This window comes from Miscanthus floridulus, chromosome 2 (genome assembly GCF_019320115.1).
Source record: "Miscanthus floridulus cultivar M001 chromosome 2, ASM1932011v1, whole genome shotgun sequence".
Classification (NCBI taxonomy): Eukaryota; Viridiplantae; Streptophyta; class Magnoliopsida; order Poales; family Poaceae; genus Miscanthus; species Miscanthus floridulus.
Genome location: NC_089581.1, coordinates 175,275,639 through 175,293,784, shown reverse-complemented (window position 1 = coordinate 175,293,784; position 18,146 = coordinate 175,275,639). Strand labels below are relative to the sequence as shown.

The following is an 18,146-nucleotide window of genomic DNA, read 5'->3' as shown; positions in this document are numbered from 1 at the left end:
CTCCATCGGGGAAAGGTCAAGAACTCCTCACAATCACCATGATCGGAGACGAAGAAAATCACCAACCTCTGTTCAATGATCCTCACTACTCTAAGCCGTCTAGGTGGCGGCAACCACCAAGAGTAACAAACGAATCCCGTAGCGAAACACGAACACCAAGTGCCTCTAGATGCAAACACTCAAGCAATACACTTGGATTCTCTCCCAATCTCACAAAGATGATGAATCAATGATGGAGATGAGTGGGAGGGCTTTGGTTAAGCTCACAAGGTTGCTATGTCAATGCAAATAGCCAAGAGAGTGAGCTAGAGCCGGCAATGGAGCTTAAATAGAAGCCCTCATGCAATAGAGCCATTGTACCCCTTCACTGGGCATTGCTTGAGGTGACCGGACGCTCCTGTCAGATCGACCAAATGTAGGACCCCAGTGTCTGATCGCGTGATGCACGCCATGTGACCCCTGCTTCAAATGCTGATCGTCTAATCTCAATAGTCATCAGTGCACTTAAGTTGTGACCGAACATGCTGCTCAAAGTCATCGGACGCATGACCCCAGCGTCTAGTCATTTCTAGTAAGGTTCCAGTCGTGACCGAATGCGTCCGGTCATGACTGACCGAACGCAGGACCCCAGCATCCGGTCACTTCCAGTAAGCTTGTAGAGGTGGAAATTCACAACTGGACGCGTCTAATCGGTCACGATAGGACACAGCATCAGCGTCCGGTCCTTTCTCCTCTTCTCTGTGCTGCCACATCAGCATGACCGGACGCACCCCGCCAGCGTCTGGTCGAAGACCGACGCCAGCGTCTTCACTGCTTCCACTGACCAGATGTGCTGGTCCAGTTGAGGCCAGCGTCCGGTGCATTCTGTGAAACCCTATCTTTTTTGTACAGGGCGCCGGTGGCACCGTCGGACTGTCCGCACTCTACGGGTGGACACTCCGTCGGTGAAGTTTTGAACCCTTGCTCAAATATGCCAATCACCAAGTGTATCACCTTGTGCACATGTGTTAGCATATTTTCACAAACATTTTCAAGGGTGTTAGCACTCCACTAGATCCTAAATGCATATGCAATGAGTTAGAGCATCTAGTGGCACTTTGATAACCACATTTTGATACGAGTTTCACCCCTCTTAATAGTACGGCTATCAATCCTAAATGTGATCACACTCTCTAAGTGTCTCGATTACTAAACCAAAAAGGCTCCTACCACTTATACCTTTGCCTTGAGCCTTTTGATTTTCTCTTTCTTCTTTTCAAGTCCAAGCACTTGATTATCACCATGGCATCACCATCATCATGTCATGATCTTCATTTGTTTCACCACTTGGAATGTGCTACCTATCTCATAATCACTTTGATAAACTAGGTTAGAACTAAGGGTTTCATCAATTCACCAAAACCAAACTAGAGCTTTCAGCAGGGTCCAAATACCGGACATGTTTGGTATTCACGGGCTAGCCGGATCAACCCTCAGTTAGTTCCGATCGACTTCTCTTTTCAAACCACGTTGCTGGCACCTACTAGTGACCTGTCAACAAGCTCAAGCAACACACATAGATCACTAATGCCAAGTGAAAAGAGAGATCGAGACACAAGAATTGTTTTACCGAAGTTCGGCCTCCGTCAAGACCTACTCTCCGTTGAGGGGGCTGCAAGCGACCCAACAAAGGTCAGCTCTAAAGGACCACGAAGGCCACTCCAGCCAGAGTCTTTTTCAACTCTTTTTCTCCTTCCACTAGATGATCCCTTCCCTTGCGGCGGTGGAATCGAACTGTTACAAATTTTCTGAGGCACGTCACAATCTCTTGGGTGCTCTCTGACGACGCCTAGCCGTGTAGGACCGAAGAGTCCAAGAGTAACAAATGCAAATCACGAGATCGACAAATATGCACAAGTGCTCAAGGGTGGCTTGCTCTCAATTTTGAATCTCACTCAACCCACAAGATGGATTTTATAAGTTTGAATCAATCACTCACTAAGAGAGGGTTGGATAGTGTTCTCAAGGCTCAAGAACATGTCTGAAAGTTAGTACAATCAGCAGCCTCCAAAAGGTGGAGGCTAACGGGTATTTATAGCCCTTTTTGAAAAACTAGCTGTTATATGACCGTTGGGGAATACCGGACACGTCCGCCTCCACAGCACCAACGATCACTAAGTCAGTGGTGCAGTGAGGCATCGGAACTCCCGACGATTGCCAGAACTTTCGATCCCCGAAACTCCCGACTCATGTCAGAACTCCCGACAAACCAACCTGAGAAAACCAGAGAAGATGCTGTGACCAGGCTAATACCGGACACGTCCGATATTTGGACCTACAGCACAGCGGGTTAGCACTTGGCTCTCTCTTTCACTCAAATCTTACATGGGGTGGCTTGAGCACTTATGAATAAATATCTATTAACATGATACATCCCTCTTAATAGTACGACATACCTATAAACTCGAAGATCAAATGAAAAACAAAATTTGAAGCGCTTGAGTTGATTTCCCTTGAACTGAAATGCCATATACTTCAATGATCATCAAGTGAGGGTGTCAATCATGTCGATCTTGATTTTCTCCTTGAGCATAGCCATCTTGAGCATGTGACTTGGTTGCATTCAATAAATGTGAGTTGACTCCAAATGTAAGTCACTTTCCACTAACACATTTAAGATTTGATTCTCCACTTTCATGTGTCCGTCATGATTTGATTGGTATCAACTAAATGCAAGTACTTCCTTCTTCACCTTAGTTAGGTTCCTCGGTCGTCAAACCGTCGCTTGCCCTTTACCCTTGCTTAGTATCTCAAAACCTTTCCTTGCTATTTGCACCATCTCAAGCCATTAAATCACACCTGGTGTTGAATTATTCATTTAGACCATTTGTGTAGATGTCTTTCAATGTAGCAAGCCTTAGAATGTGAGACCATTCAATATGCAATTCCTCGTGTCTCATTAATTATTTGTCAACGAGCTTGTTTTCATATGAATCACCGAAATCCCACAATGAATAAGCCTTGCATGAATTACATTTGTATCGTTGTCTTGTGTTTGAACTAGATTGTTTATACAACAACACATCATTTTGGCTTTCATCAATTACCTGTGAGATAACATATTTCTTGTCCAACACTTAGCAAATATGTTAGATCTTTAATCACGTTATTATTTAATCCTCCAAAAACCACTAAAGGCCTTGATGCACTTTTAACAAGCCGTGCCAAAGAAAACTTTATTAAGTTGCATCCTTTTGCCCTCACCTCACCCCGTGAGCTCATGACTGCTGTGGCCTTGCTAGTGGTAAGGCTGGCTGGGAATGGTTTGGACTCAAACCGGATGGGTATCTTGGGCTGGTTTAGGTTGGGTCGAAACGGGCTAAAAAGTCTACTGGGCTGGCATAATTTGGGCTCGCACTTCAGTTCACCGTCACACGAACTAGTCAGTTCAGTCACGAGCCCGCCACACGAACTAGTCAGTTCAGTCACGAGCCGCGCAAGTTCCTTGGCGGCGGTGGCGGCGGCGGCGGCGGCGGCGGCGTACGCGTACGCCAAGCAGAGCACGGGGCCGTTCCGCCGGGGGCGTGGACCACCGACCACGTCGAGGGCGCCGTCAAGGCCGTCTTCGTTCCCGTCTACGACCGTCCCGCTCGACCTGCTCAAGTTCCTCGACCGGAAAGGAACGTAAGGAGGAGGGCTTTTAGACGCTGGGTTCAATCCCGCATGTCGCGGGCGATGAAATTAGCAGATATAGATTTTTAGGATGAAGTGTTGTTATCATTCTATGCTAGTATCTCACCTGTTGCTACAAACATGGTCTTGCTGTTACTGTTAGTTTCGAAGGGTTTTGGCATTGGTTTCATGTTACTATTGAAATCAACTAATACAGTAGCAATTTGGGATTTTGTAAGCCATATAGAAGCTAAATGTTTTGTCACGTGTCATATAATGTTGTGCTGAATAGGTTGAAACTAAATCTGGTCATGAATTTGGACTTTCGCCGCCTTTTTGTGTGCTTGGCTACAAAATTCTTGGGTCAAGTGACATGAGTTAGGGTGATATTCTTATTTGTTGCTGTCTTGCTAGGTACAATCATTGCTCCATTGCAATCTAGCTTTGGTTTGATTCTGTTTCATTGCAAATGAAAATTAGCCATTGTTTTGATTTATCATAAATTAATACACATGATCTGCCACTGTATCGCAAATGGTATTTTGGGGAACATTGTTGAAGATCTTACTGAGTTGCTATCAACGCTAGATTGGCTACAATACTTGTACGGTACTGACATATTGTTGTATATAACATAGGTTGGCCTCGTCTCCTGTGTGCTGAATAGGACTGAACAGTCTTGTTTGCCGTGCAGTTTAAGATGTCAAAAGCACTTGAGAAAGATAAGGAAATTGGTGAAGAGGAAGAGGAGGAAGAGGAGTATGTATTGCTAGAGTTGGACAATTGTCTTTATTCAGACATATCGCCAGGTGCTCCGTTCGTACTCTCTAAAAAGGGCGTACCCAGTGCAGAGAGCTCCCGCTCTGTGCGGGGTCTGGGGAAGGGTGTTAGTGGCAAGCCTTACCCTCGCCTGTGCAATGTGAGGAGACCGCTCCGTTCGTACTCTCTGTAAGTTAGTTTTTCTCCGGATCTACTACTCTATGGGATTAACTTGTTATATCCTTTAGTCATTGATAACTTAGCTAACAACTATCTCTGGATTTTTTTTTGTTCATTTGCCTTTACATTAGATTACTAAGTTGTGAAAATCATGTTTGTCAGGGTTTGGATACATTGACACCTACCTTGATAGTAGGTGACAGTCTGAAGATGGTAAGTCATGTTCTGGTATTGTTTTCTGTACTCTGTACTGTGCCTTTGGGTTGTGGACTGTAGCAGGTCTTGTACTGCTGTAGGTACTTTGTGCTTAGCTGCACAGGATGCTAGTAAGTTCTTGCATTTTCATGAACATACTATCTAATTTACTGTGTTTCAAACTTTAGATCAAGTCTCACATACCTTCATGTACTTGTATTGCCAGTCTTCCGGATCAAAATCAACTACTAGTTTGAGTTCACTTCTTGGTGACTATCAGAGTACGGAGTACATATTCGTCATAACTGTAGCTTGTGCCGTTGAATGCTGTAACAGGACAAGATGGAAACAAGATGTATTTGGAGCCCATAAGTTACTTATAATTCCTTAAAGTACCAAGCATGCATTTACTACTGATTAGCTATTTTGTTGCCGATGAAAACAAGATGTTAATGATTTTCTTCTTTACAAAATGAAAAAAGCTTTGAAATTTCCAATTCGTTTATTAGAGTTTCAGGGTCTAACCTGCTTACCAAGCGCGCTAGTCCTAATGCTAATGCCTTGTTTAATGACAGATCGGAGAATATGAAGAAACTATTGGCACCTGCTATCTATTCTCTGAAAGTGGTAAGGAACTCTGAAACTACCCTCCCTCCCTGCCCTTGTGTTTGACAAATATTTCTTCATGGCTTGTTAAATTTCCCAGAATATGATGCATTGTTATTATGCCACTTCTGTCTCCTGAGAATTTCAGATGTTCATTTCATATGAGATGGCAGCATTTGCACATAAAACTCTCAGTCCTGATCCTGTCACAAGGTTATGATTGAACTAGTGAATATAATTTTCATGAGTATGTACTGGCTTTGTCAGTCATGCTATAATCATTGTCAACTCGTAGGTTCATTGGGAAACTCATTTGTGCAGTCGGAAAAACTTTATTTTTTGACATAATACAGTTCTTTATAGTAGATTCATTCAATGTTTGCTCTCCTTTTGTTATCAGAAGCTGAACCAAAACCTACAAGTGATGAGATGGCACCTTCTGAAGAAAACACAGACAAACCAGCTAGCAGCAGTAAGGAAGCACCCTCGAAGGAGGTGAACCATCTCGCCAGCGTTCAAAAGATCCTCAAATTTCAGCCAATCAATGCGGAGCATTCGCAGCATCGAGCATATCAGCACGAGGACAAGGAACTCTAGAGCACACACAAAAAAAAAGTGGCTGCCGTTTTCTTCTTCAATACCTCCAGTGTACAGTTAGGTAGCTCGTTGACCATCCAAATGAGGTGGATTGTGTACTTGCTGAGTTCATCTATATATCTGAGGTACTATATCGATCTGTTGGTCCTTATTGTTTTTCTCTAAGCATCCCCATGACAATCATATACCAGCGGCTGGCACAGTGCTGTTGATTACAGGGGTAAGGGAGTCTTCGACCGATGGAACAACAGCAGCGGCCAGGGGCCCTGTGGCCCTCTCTTTGTCCCATGCACCTTGAGACATGGCCAGGAGCTACAGTAAGAGATAATATAGATGGATTCGTCAATCTTGTAACTATTAGGAGTGTGAGGTCATTCCAGTTCAGCCAAGACGACAGTGCAGCATTATTCAGCACACATAAGAAGTTGGAGAGCATAACATAGTGAGAACTGACTTTGTTGCACAACAATGTGTACTTTAATTTCAATTCATACTAGCATACAGCTCAATTTACATAAGGTACAAAGATACTGCAAAAGACATCTCCTACCAACTCTTACTAGGAGTGTGAGGTCATTCCACTTCAACCAGAACGACGGTGCAGCATTATTCAGTGCACAAACGAAGTTGGAGAGCATAACATAGTAAGAACTGACTTTGTTGCACAACAATGTGTACTTTAATTTAAATTCATACTAGCATACAGCTCGATTTACATGAGGTACAAAGACACAGCAAAAGACATCTCCTGCCAACTCGTTAGGATTCCATATTGTCCAAAAACCATGTGATGGATTTTTGCAAGTAGGTCTGCAACATATGTGAATGTATCTCGATCAGTCAACCATGGAATCTGAAGCACCGATGCTCCCTTCTTCTTCTATGCTCATCTTCTGCTCTCCGGCAATGGCTCTCAGCTCATCTGCTATACTCTTTTGCTCATCTTCAACCGAGATCTGCAATTCCTCAACCTGCAAAAGGTACAAAACACATGAACAAACATTCGTAGATCAATCCACAAGGTTGAATTAGTTATTAGATTATGCTATACAAGGAGGTTTCTTGCAGAAGTGAACTGCATGAGAATTATGGTTTCAAAGAAAATAATTGTACACTTCCTATTATGGTTTCAAAGAAAATAAATGTACACTTACTATTTATATGTGCCAGTCAAACAGTCCAATGAGACATGAGTAGAAAATTAAATTTTCACAAGATTAGGTGGCCGTTTGTGTAAATTTTAGAGATCAATCTTATATAATCATAATCCTAATCTGATTGCTACTTCGTAACAAAACTATATGTGTTGTTGATATCAGAACCAGAAATTCATAAAGCATCAGATTTATACTCCCTCCATTCCAAGATAGTACAGTTTTGTCCTAAAAAAACTTCAATAAGTTTGACCAAATTTATATAAAGATATTAATATCTACAATACCAAATAAATGCACCATCAAGGCATTTCATGGTGGATTTAACAAAACAAATTTGATGTTGTAGATAGTCATGCATTTTTCTATATACTTAGTAGGAATGGAGGGCGTACCCAGTGCAGAGAGCTCCCGCTCTGTGCGGGGTCTGGGGAAGGGTGTCAGTGGCAAGCCTTACCCTCGCATGTGCAATGCGAGGAGACCGCGACTCGAACCCGGGACCTTCCGGTCACAGGCGGTAAGACTCTACCGCTTGCACCAGGCCCGCCCTTCACTTAGTAGGAATGGAGGGAGTATATTATTTTAATTGAGCATTCTATACCTATGTGCCACTATTACATAAATGAGAACACAAACTGAAATAAAAAAAAAAAATACATTATGTGTAAACTTACCACATGTAAAAGAAGGGCAAACTGCTTCTTCCTCAGTTCCAAAGTCCTTATGCATGCTACATTCTCAGCCTCCAAATCAGCTATCTCCTTCTCAAGATCTGCAATGAGTTTTTCAGTTTCTGACCGTGGAGGCTGCAAAGAAATCAGCTTCCGGATGGCTTCACACTCTTCTTTGTGCTGTCTTTCGATCTTGCTCTGCTCAAGTTGCTTCTTAAGGTCCTCAATATCAGTCTTAGCTTGCAAGATCTGTCGCTCAATCTCAACCTGCAGCTCATTAAAGCTTTCCTTCTCCCTAATGTTTGCATCAACCACAGCCTTGCTTTTCAAAAGAGGTAGCTCAAAGGTGTTAATTTCCTGTAGAAAGGCCTTGTACAGTCTTTCGCAGTCACTTACGTTATCTGTGTCCTTCTCGATCTCAGTGGCAAAGGACATGAACTTCTTCTGAAGCTTCTTTAGTGGCGGTTCACCCCTGGTGGTCGTCGTCCTAGTCAGAAGCCTGTGTTTAATAATTGCATCATCATCCTGTGGTCCAAACGCATAATGTGCAGACATTTCTTCACCCCTTCCAGCTACCTTCCTCCCTTTGGCAAGCATCCCACAATGCGGGATCCAATAACTGAAATCAAAAGAGTGCTATGAAAAAAAAATTATAATCCGAAAGTCACGTAAGGTTATCTCATTTGGTGTAGGAGAGCAAGTTTCTACAACTAAACCAAATACATAATCAAACTGAGAAGGCGTTGCAAAGTACCCAACTCATGCTAATCTCTGTGTTTTTCTATTTGCCTATGTTAAATTTTCAGTAACAACCAAAAAAACATTTTCTTAAACTTAAATTTTAGTGCATCAGGTTCAGAAAGATGAATGATTTAATCATGCTGAGACAAGTTATTGAAATAAAAAAATGGAAGTTCCATGGGTATGAATGCATATAACTGAGTAATAAAAGGCCAAGAAATACATACAGTTTTGCAAGAAGCCAAGAGCTATACGCTAGTGCTGTTTGGTTGGGGTTCGTGGCCCCTTACCAGTTCACGGCGTAATATATTTACGCTCCTTCCTGTTTGGTTTGTCTAGTTAGTACCGTATGACACCGTGAACCATAACGAGCCTATGAAATGCAGATACCGCTCACCATCTGGCGCTAAACGACCCAGTCGCCCGGCTCCCTTGCGCAGTCACGAAACAAACAAATCGACGATTTCCATTACCTGGAACCACTAGCGCCGTGATAGATCCCATTTGCATTACCGTTTACGACCCAGAAACTTTGTTTCGGCACAGGCAACGGCAACGTAAGTTGGAACTGAAACCAGCACCAACCATTACAAGGCAAGGGTTAACACGGTTTGTTTGGTTGGATGTGCACACCGGGGTGAGTGGTGACGACGGGGCAGCGGAGCTGACTCCGGGAACGGAGCGAATAGCACTGCGAGAGGAGGGGTGACAGAGATATACTACGCTGTATCCATTCACGCTGACATCTATTTACGGGCCGGTCCGTCCGAACGGCAATCAACGCAATCCATTCACACTGTGAAGCGGTGACGGGATCAAATCGTCCAACCAAACAACCTAAAGAGGGAGTAATCTTTTGCCGACTCCATATTTGCCGCTGCTAAATCATGCACCTGATCTAACAGAAGAATCACACAAAAACAAAGAATCATGAAAAAGAGGATAGCAACAAGATTCATCCGAATACAAACAAATTTGTTTAGGGTTTGGGTGCTCGGTTTCGCACAGCAGGAAGGGAAGAGGAGTGGACGTACCTAGTGTTGCTCGTCGCCGGCGAAGGGACTGAACAAGACCTTGCGAAGCGTCCGATGGAGACCTGGGCTAAGCGCGGCGGCGTCGGCGGTCGCCCAGGCTCGTCGCCGAGAGAGAGAGAGAGAAAGAGGGAGAGCAAGCTGGGAAACGGGAGCTGGGAAACCTGTTTGGCCCTACTCTGAAAAGTATGGATCGGATACCTTGCAAATTTACATGGGCATGGAGCAGATGGTCTGATCCACCGGCGTCTCTAGGCCCAGCTGTATACTAATCGCTAATAATACTATGTTCAAGCATCAGGCCTTTTTTATTGATTATTATAAAAAAACACTTATATCGTCCTAGATCTTACTAATGTCTGAGGGTTTATCGACCCAATTATAAGCGATCTCATGCATAACACAAATTCTAGATATATCATAAGCGGCGCCATTTGCTTCTCCTAGAAAAATTGTCGAACACAACTTTTCCACGATTTTATTTTACTAGCAAATATATTCATGCGTTGCAACGAAAAAAATAAATAATTGAATATTCATAGGAAATGAGAACAAGAACGTTGTAGATCTATTTATGTTTTATTTTCAAGATGATGCCAATAATATGACAATGTTTTGTTAAACTTGTATCAAATTAATGCATGACTTTGTATAAAAAATACAAATTTGAAAGATTTTTTCTCCAGTGCAAAGCACAAAAATATTTACATGTAAATATACCTTACAACTTTAGTTTTCATACTATATACATGTATTGTTACAGTACTATTGAATTATGGATGATGAGTCATAAAATTATGTAATTCTAACATTTGATTCAAGTCGACAAGGAATTAATTTATGTTAATTGATCTTGACTTTGGCTGCCGCTTGGCCCGAGCTAAAGTGGCCGGGTATTATTCTTTTCCCGTGGAAGAAATTCAATTTTTTTACTATTGATATACCAGAGTCCAATTTTAACCATAGTACTAAACATCCAAATATCCTTTGGCAACAAACTATGGAAGTTGACAAATTTGGCCCTCGTTCCAAAGATGTTTTTATCTGTACATGTGTTTTATAAAAATAGTAAAAACTGGTTTTAATATCTACAAATTCAATAGTTTAATTTAATAATATGAAATTGATTCTAAAAAGTTTCTAAAAATATAATTATATATTGGTACTCTAGTTAGAGTTATTTGGATCTTACTTGTTCCTTTTTAGTGTTTTATTGGTTTATTGCTCTTAGTACGGACAATTATCTATTTAAACAATCATTTTGCTCTTTACTTTATGTGTCCATCACATGATTAGTTGATTGTGTGACGTTTGAGCAGACCATGATTGAAACATATTACCTATTCAAGCAATAAAAACATACTCCCTCTATCCATAATATTTGTCGCTACGGTTTGCGTGTCGATAAATTTGACTAGATTTATAGAAAATATTAGCAACATCTGTATCTCTAAATAAATTTATTATGAAAATAGATTCAACGATCTATCTAATGATATTAATTATATACCATAAATATTAATATTTTTTATATATATTTAGTCAAAGTTACTTCTCGAGCTGACGGAGTAAGCACTAGCTACCATGCGTGAATAAGATCGTTGTGTCGTGGAGCATGGCGCCGGTTGGTGTCATCTTCAAGATCTTCTGTATAGTTGGTGTCTGTCGAATCCTTTTTTGGTTGATCCCTTGTCTAATATAGGATAAAATGAGCATTAAGATAAGAACTTTTTTACTATGGTTGCGGAGGCGTCAGGAAGTGTTAGCTGTGTCAATGATTGGTGGGCTGAAAGGTCCTTGTTCGGTTTTGGTAATTGAGTGACAACTTAGGTGGATTAATTGTGTTTATATGAGATACACAAGTGATTAGTCCACAGGTACATGTGTGTGAGCAACATATGCCATGAAGGTGAAAATGGCTTGGAGATGTTGCAAAGCTCACACATGTGATGATGAAGGAGCTTAAATGCACATGAGACATGACATTGAGTCATGTGATCAAGGTGGAGAAGATCAAGACAAGACTTGGCTTGATGGACCGGTTGTAAGCGTGAAGGGCAAGTCGAAGGCTTTGGAGTGATGGACCGCGTGGCGGTGAAGCTTGAGCAAGACTTGGCATCGATGGACGATGGCAACGGTGAAGAGCAAGTAGAGTCAAGATCGATGAACCAATATGATCATGTGATGATATGAAGTGGATCATATCATTGTTGATCGTGTTGGTGCATGTGTTGCATCGACATTGAAGGAGATGGAATAGAATGCGCAAGACAAAAGTATAATCTAGGGCATTTTATTTCACCGGTCATAGGTGTGTAGAGAAGTTTTTGACCGGGTTTAGGATAGATGGCCGTACTATCAAGAGGGGCAAACTTGTTTGCATATCGGTCATCTAGTGCCACTCGAGTGATCTAACTTTGCATTGTCGCTAGGATCGAATGGCGTGGCAAGTTGAGTGGCTAACATCCTTTGGGAAATGATTGTGAAAATGCTAACACACATACACATGGTGGTGTACACTTGGTGGTGTTGGCACATTTACAAAGGAGGTGGTGTTTGCAGGGTTGAGATGGGTTTGGGTCGGCGCTTTCGGGAAAATGGAATGCCTATTTTCTATTGCGCCGAATGCAAATTCTTGGTGGTTAGCTCATTGGAGCAAGGGTGAAGAAGTTAGAAGTGAAAACGAGTTGGTCGCGAAGATGCTGGCATCGGTCAACTGACCGGACGCTGGATCTGAATGCACCAGACGCTGGAAGGCTGCATCCGGTCAGGCTGACGTACGGTGACGCAGTAGCTGGAATGTGACCGGACGCTGGCTGCGTCCGATCACGTTTGACCAAACGCGTCCGGTCATGCTCGGGAGCTTACTGGAAACGACCGGACGCTGAGGGTCCAGCGTCCGGTCAGTTGAGTGCTACTGCGTCCGGTCAAGTCAAGTGACCGTTGGAACCGGGACACGTGGTCGTCTTCGAGCGACCGGACGCTGAGGTCTAGTGTCCGATCAACACGACCGGAGCGTCCGGTCGGCCCGACCATTGCCCAGTGAAGGGGTAACGGCTAGTTTAGCCCTTGGGGCTATAAATAGAAGTGGCCCTCGACCATGGCTGGCTGGAAGCACCTTGGAGGACTTTGTGTCCATGCTTGAGAGTGCTTAGGAGCCCTCCATCACACATATACTTGATAGTGATCATTCGATTGTGTGAGTGAGCGATTCTAGTGCGATTGCATCGTGAGGTTGCATCGAGTGGCACTAGGTGATCGAATTGCAAGCCGGTGGTGCTTGTTACTCTTGGAGGTTGCCACCTCCTAGATGGCTTGGTGGTGGTCTCCGTCGAAGCGCGCAAGAAGCTTGTGCGGCGCTCCGGAGAAGTGCTTGTGAGGGGCATTGTGCTCGCCCCGCGGGAGCCACGAAGAGCAACACTAGTAAAGCATGTCATTGAGCTACCCTCACTCAAGGGGTAGGTTCTTGTGGCGCCCGACGTGCGGGCTTAGCGGGTGATGCTAATTAGCCATCGAACCACCAAGTGAGCGGTCGACACAACGGGGACTAACGTGTTGGCAAACACGTGAACCCAGGAGAAAAATCATCGTGTCAACCTTGTTCTTCCCGTTGGTTTGCATCCCCATTACACAAGCTTGCTATTACTTTTATACATATTAAGCTTGTGTAGTTGCTCTTGTAATTAGATAGCTTGTATAGCTTGCTAATTACCTTCTTGCTTGTGTAGCATGGAAGTAGCTCCCTTGCGTGGCTAATTTGGTTTTAGTAACCTTGTTAGTCATATTGCTTAGTTTGTGTAGCTAAGTATTTGTGCTCTCTAATTAGGCATTGGTTGCCTTGTTATTGAGCATTGCTAGTGAGCATCGTTAGCTTTGTGCTTTTGTTTGCTAGCATGTGTAGGAGCTCCCTTGTCGCTTAAAGTACTAGTGGCATAGGTTTGTGTAACCTTACTCTTAGAATTGTTTAGGAGAGCTCTAGCTAGCCCGGCACCTTTGTTGCATAATTGTTATCTTTGCAAGGTGCTAGTGAACATATATAGTAGGGTATAGTCTTGGCTAGACCGATAGTTTTAATTCCGTATTTGTATCGGTTAGCCGACGCGATTAAGTTTTAGAAAAGACTATTCACCCCCCCTCTAGTCGCCATCTCGACCCTTCATGGGCCCATATGAGGGAAGGCGTTGAGAGACGTCAATGAGGGAGGCGTCGGGAGGCGTTGGATGTGTCTATGGTCGGTGAGCCCATATACGCCGTAACGCCTCTCAACGCCTCCAAAGTTGAGAGGATTAGGACTTCAAATAAAAGAGTGGCAATTCCTTTTTCGTAGTTATTTTTAGAGACTTTTTACAGTGGTTGGGGATGCTTCTCAATGCCTCCCAATGCCTCTGCAAAATAATCATTTTAGTTTATTTTATTTGTCGAAGGGTAATATGGTCATTGCGCGTGCCCTCCACCTCCATCCCCACCCACGTCCACCGAAGGGCTCCACCCGCCCGGTCACCCCACGCATCTGGGGGCCGCTTCCCTGTGCGACGCGGGACGAGGCTCGCGGGCCGCGACCAACGCACCATCGTCGTCTTTGTCGCCGTCTCGGTCACCTCCTCCGCCGTCTTGGCTAGACCGATAGTTTTAATTCCGCATTTGTATCGATTAGCCGACACGATTAAGTTTTAGAAAAGACTATTCACCCCCCCTCTAGTCGCCATCTCGACCCTTCATGGGCCCATATGAGGGAAGGCGTTGAGAGACGTTAATGAGGGAGGCGTCGGGAGGCGTTGGATGTGTCTATGGTCGGTGGGCCCATATACGCCGTAACGCCTCTCAACGCCTCCAAAGTTGAGAGGATTAGGACTTCAAATAAAAGAGTGGCAATTTCTTTTTCGTAGTTATTTTTAGAGACCTTTTACAGTGGTTGGGGATGCTTCTCAATGCCTCCCAATGCCTCTGCAAAATAATCATTTTAGTTTATTTTATTTGTCGAAGGGTAATATGGTCATTGCACGTGCCCTCCACCTCCATCCCCACCCACATCCACCGAAGGGCTCCACCCGCCCGGTCACCCCACGCATCTGGGGGCCGCTTCCCTGTGCGACGCGGGACGAGGCTCGCGGTCCGCGACCAACGCACCATCGTCGTCTTTGTCGCCGTCTCGGTCACCTCCTCCGCCGTCACCTCGTCCACCTCCTCCGTCCTTACCTCGGCCGCCTCTGCCATCGGTCACCTCTGCCATTGGTCCCCTTCGCCGTCCTCACCTCAATTGCTGTCGTCATCGGTCGCCCACCCGTGCATGATACAACGTGTTCTCGCTCTGCGGCGTCACACCTGGCCCCAAGAAGGTACTCGTTCCCTTCTGCTTCACTTGATTTCTTAGTCGATCTGGACTTGCAAAGCAAATCTCGCATCTTGTTCTTATACTGCAAGATCTAGGTCTGAATTGTTTGACAAATTGTAGATCACGAGCATTAGTTTAATTACTATGATGCATGGATTAGGCTTTCAGCTATTGTGACAGCTTTATGCTGGCAATCATTATTAATTTAGGTTCACATGAGCAAACTGTTGGGGGTGTTGACGACACCCGCACATGTGATGGCTAGTTCAATTGCATGTCGAATCCCATGTTGTGGAGCCAAATCTTAATTTTAGTATGGCTTGTTCATCTTGGTGCGGAGCTCAAATACGATGACATCACCAAATGCTGCATAATCAAGACGACATTGACTATCACACCAGAGTAGTCTCTTGAGGTGCCCTTTCCCATCAGTCTTGTAGTCAAAGAAGAAATCAGTATCCCTACGTCTGCACTCTGTCAGGTAACTGATGTTTGTTTGAGCATCACCAGCAGCAACTGTCTCCACCTTATTGCGTTGGCAGAAATTATACAAGTCCCTTATCTGGTGTTTGCGGATCCCAGAAATCTGCATCGCCACAATATCAGTTTTTTGCTCATCGTTGATTCTTCTATGTGAACGCAGAAGACAAGCAAGGTCTCGTTCTGCCATTGGATGGTTGTGTTCATAGATGAAATCCTTTACATACCACTGTCCTGTGTTCTGATCCCATGTAATCACAAATTTTGCAGGGCATCCAACACGAGTAATATTCTGTGGCTTCCGCTTCTTAATCTCTCTCTTTAGCTCCTTCTCTTCGTGGAAACCTTCACAACTGCAAACAAACTTCCGAAGGGTCCTCTCATTGTGGCCGTTGCCCCACTCACTGTGGCTGTTGCCCCACTCACAATAGTTTTTCCTAACACTAAATCCTTTTCCCTTAGCGTATTTGTTATAAAATAGATATCCTTCTGTTTCACTACCAAATATCTTCCTAACAATTTCATTGTACTCCAGCAAAGAATCAAGATCTGGCATTTCCTCCTGCATCAATCAGCAACATTTGAGAAAAGTCTGAAGGAATAGTTCTATTAAGGCACGATTCCATGCTACATTTTCACATACAAGTCATTTAGTTGCTCTAGCTAGTAGCGCTGATGGTGAAGTGCCTAAATATAGCAAACAAAGTACTGGAAAAAAATTATAACTAGCAGCAGCAAGCATCCGTACGGCAATGTCAAAAAATATTCAGGACTACAGATGTTAGCAAGTAGATAAACAATAGAATAACAAAGCAATGCTCAAATATAGTACACTAAAATAAAAGGGCAACCATTCTTTCGAAATGAAATAAAGCATGTTCACAAAGAATAATATCAACAATACACTGCATCATTTTCAAGTGAAGCCCTATCTGGGAGAGCGCCAGGTCCATAATTCTCAGGCTATGGAGTTTGCAGGCTGAAATAAAGTGGTTTAAGCATTTAACATTAGCTAATCTAAATCAGAAAGCAGGTGACTCACCCAAATACCCCCAATCTATCCCACAGCTCAAGCTCCATGAAAAAATGGAGCTAGAGACACCCAGATCCACCGGAGCTCACCCAAACATACCATACGTGTATTGTGCAAAAATAATTACCACCATTTGAAATAGGAACATGGATTTGAAACTTCACTAAAAACCTAGAAAAATAGATAAAACCCTCTACGCACATTGCTAGCATGGAAGGATATATGCAAGAAAAAATGCATTAATGTGATAATTATGTCAATTTTCACATGGCACAATTTTCTAGGATGTATATTTGAACATAAACTTCTCTTCAATATATTGTCAATAGGAATTTACATGACTTGTCACTGAATTCATATATTTAACCTAATTTTTGATCAATTTACAGAGTCTAAACACATTTTTATATACAATACAAACAGCTAAGCAAACCACAGATCATTCCATGCTCATGTATTCATGTGTATTCACAGAAAGCACCGGTACAACTTGATGGTTTGAATATTTAAGGCATCCATAAGTCTTAGGCAGTAACTAGTGATGGAAGATGAATTCATAGAAGATGTCAAATCACAAGACAAATTAAGGATTACACAGCTGCAAATAACATGTGATGATTCAGTACAAATGAAAAAACAAGAAATTCCCCAATCCGGCGCCTTAGCGACAGCGCACCAAAACGGCAACACCAAAAGCGTACATGAGAGTGGGTACCTCGAGGCCGGCGACCAGGGTGCGCGGGAACCCGTCAGACTCAAGGAATGCGGCGACAGAGGCGACCACCGCCGCCCTCGCGCTGGGGGCGAGTGCGGCGGCGGGGCAGGGCCACCGGCGACGGAGGCGACTACCACGGGCCTCGTGCTGGGGGAGGGGGCGGCGGCGGGGCAGGGCCGCCGGCGCGACGCCGTGCGAGGGCAGCTAGGGTGAGGTGCGTGAGGGATTGGGGAGTTCGACGGTAACAGAGGCGACTACCACGGGCCTCGCGCTGGGGGCGGGGGCGGCGGCGGCGGCGGGACAGGGCCGCCGGCGCGACGTCGTGCGAGGGCAGCTAGGGTGAGGTGCGTGCGGGATTGGGGAGTTCGGCGTGGGGTGGGGTGGGGGAGTACGACGAGGCCGTGCGGCATTGGAGTCTGGTCGGAAGTGAGATGTGCGAAATGACCATAATGCTCTTGGACGAATAAAATCAATAAAAATAACTATTTTGGGTAAGCATCAGAAAAATCAGCCAGCGTTAGGAAGCATTTCCGACCATTGTAAAAGGGCGCGTATCATAATAGCTATAAAAGATTTATTGTTAGCAGCGAGCAACAGCTATGCACATCTAGTACTACTTGGCTCGAAGTAAAGATGTGAAAGGCCAACCTGCCAACAGGCCACAGCCACCCAGCTCAAATAGTGACTTCACTGCCACAAGTGAAGTACAGGCTAGCCTAGCAAGAAGCCCAATCAGGTTCTGCAACCACGAGACACAATAGTCAGCTCCCGCAACACATATCGAGCGAGCACATGCGAGAAGTTGTAGATCGAGCAGCGTACAATGCACGTCGATGGACTACGGGCCATGAGTCCACCGGTGTGGATAAAAGGTAGGACTTTTTCTATAACACCCTGGTAACAAAGCTGGTCGACAAGATCAACTGAAGCGCTAAAGGAGTCCACGATGCTTATCAAGCACGCTGCAACCTTCTCCACTATCTGAAAATTGACATCACTTA

At 44.1% G+C, this 18,146-nt stretch overlaps 2 protein-coding genes across 3 annotated transcripts; one reads left to right on the top strand and one right to left on the bottom strand.

Annotated features, from left to right (window-relative positions):
* The first annotated feature begins 3,480 nt into the window (after positions 1–3,480).
* LOC136535790 (uncharacterized) lies at positions 3,481–6,670 on the top strand. Its single transcript, XM_066528196.1, has 6 exons — positions 3,481–3,663; positions 4,346–4,489; positions 4,753–4,803; positions 5,361–5,412; positions 5,792–6,113; positions 6,192–6,670. Exons 2-5 carry the CDS (start codon positions 4,352–4,354, stop codon positions 5,986–5,988), a joined length of 438 nt encoding a protein of 145 aa, XP_066384293.1. The 5' UTR covers positions 3,481–3,663; positions 4,346–4,351; the 3' UTR covers positions 5,989–6,113; positions 6,192–6,670.
* On the bottom strand, positions 6,429–9,778 carry LOC136535789 (THO complex subunit 7B-like). Of its 2 annotated transcripts, none has more exons than XM_066528194.1 (3): positions 9,589–9,778; positions 7,817–8,449; positions 6,429–6,959 (listed from the first exon to the last, which is right to left on the bottom strand). In XM_066528194.1, exons 2-3 carry the CDS (start codon positions 8,408–8,410, stop codon positions 6,825–6,827), a joined length of 729 nt encoding a protein of 242 aa, XP_066384291.1. In that variant the 5' UTR covers positions 8,411–8,449; positions 9,589–9,778; the 3' UTR covers positions 6,429–6,824. The 2 variants fall into 2 exon arrangements, with proteins under 2 accessions (XP_066384291.1, XP_066384290.1); XM_066528193.1 differs by having other exon boundaries at positions 7,817–8,432.
* Positions 9,779–18,146: the final 8,368 nt, after the last annotated feature.

What these genes read in the sequence shown, in the direction of transcription:
- LOC136535790 (XM_066528196.1), top strand. Translation starts at nt 4,352, where the DNA reads ATGTCAAAAGCACTTGAGAAAGATAAGGAAATTGGTGAAGAGGAAGAG. An exon ending in TAGGTGACAGTCTGAAGATG is followed by an intron (nt 4,804 to 5,360) that starts GTAAGTCATGTT and finishes GTTTAATGACAG; the next exon opens with ATCGGAGAATATGAAGAAAC. An exon ending in CTATCTATTCTCTGAAAGTG is followed by an intron (nt 5,413 to 5,791) that starts GTAAGGAACTCT and finishes TTTTGTTATCAG; the next exon opens with AAGCTGAACCAAAACCTACA.
- LOC136535789 (XM_066528194.1), bottom strand. Translation starts at nt 8,410, where the DNA reads ATGCTTGCCAAAGGGAGGAAGGTAGCTGGAAGGGGTGAAGAAATGTCT. An exon ending in TTGCCCTTCTTTTACATGTG is followed by an intron (nt 6,960 to 7,816) that starts GTAAGTTTACAC and finishes TACCTTTTGCAG; the next exon opens with GTTGAGGAATTGCAGATCTC.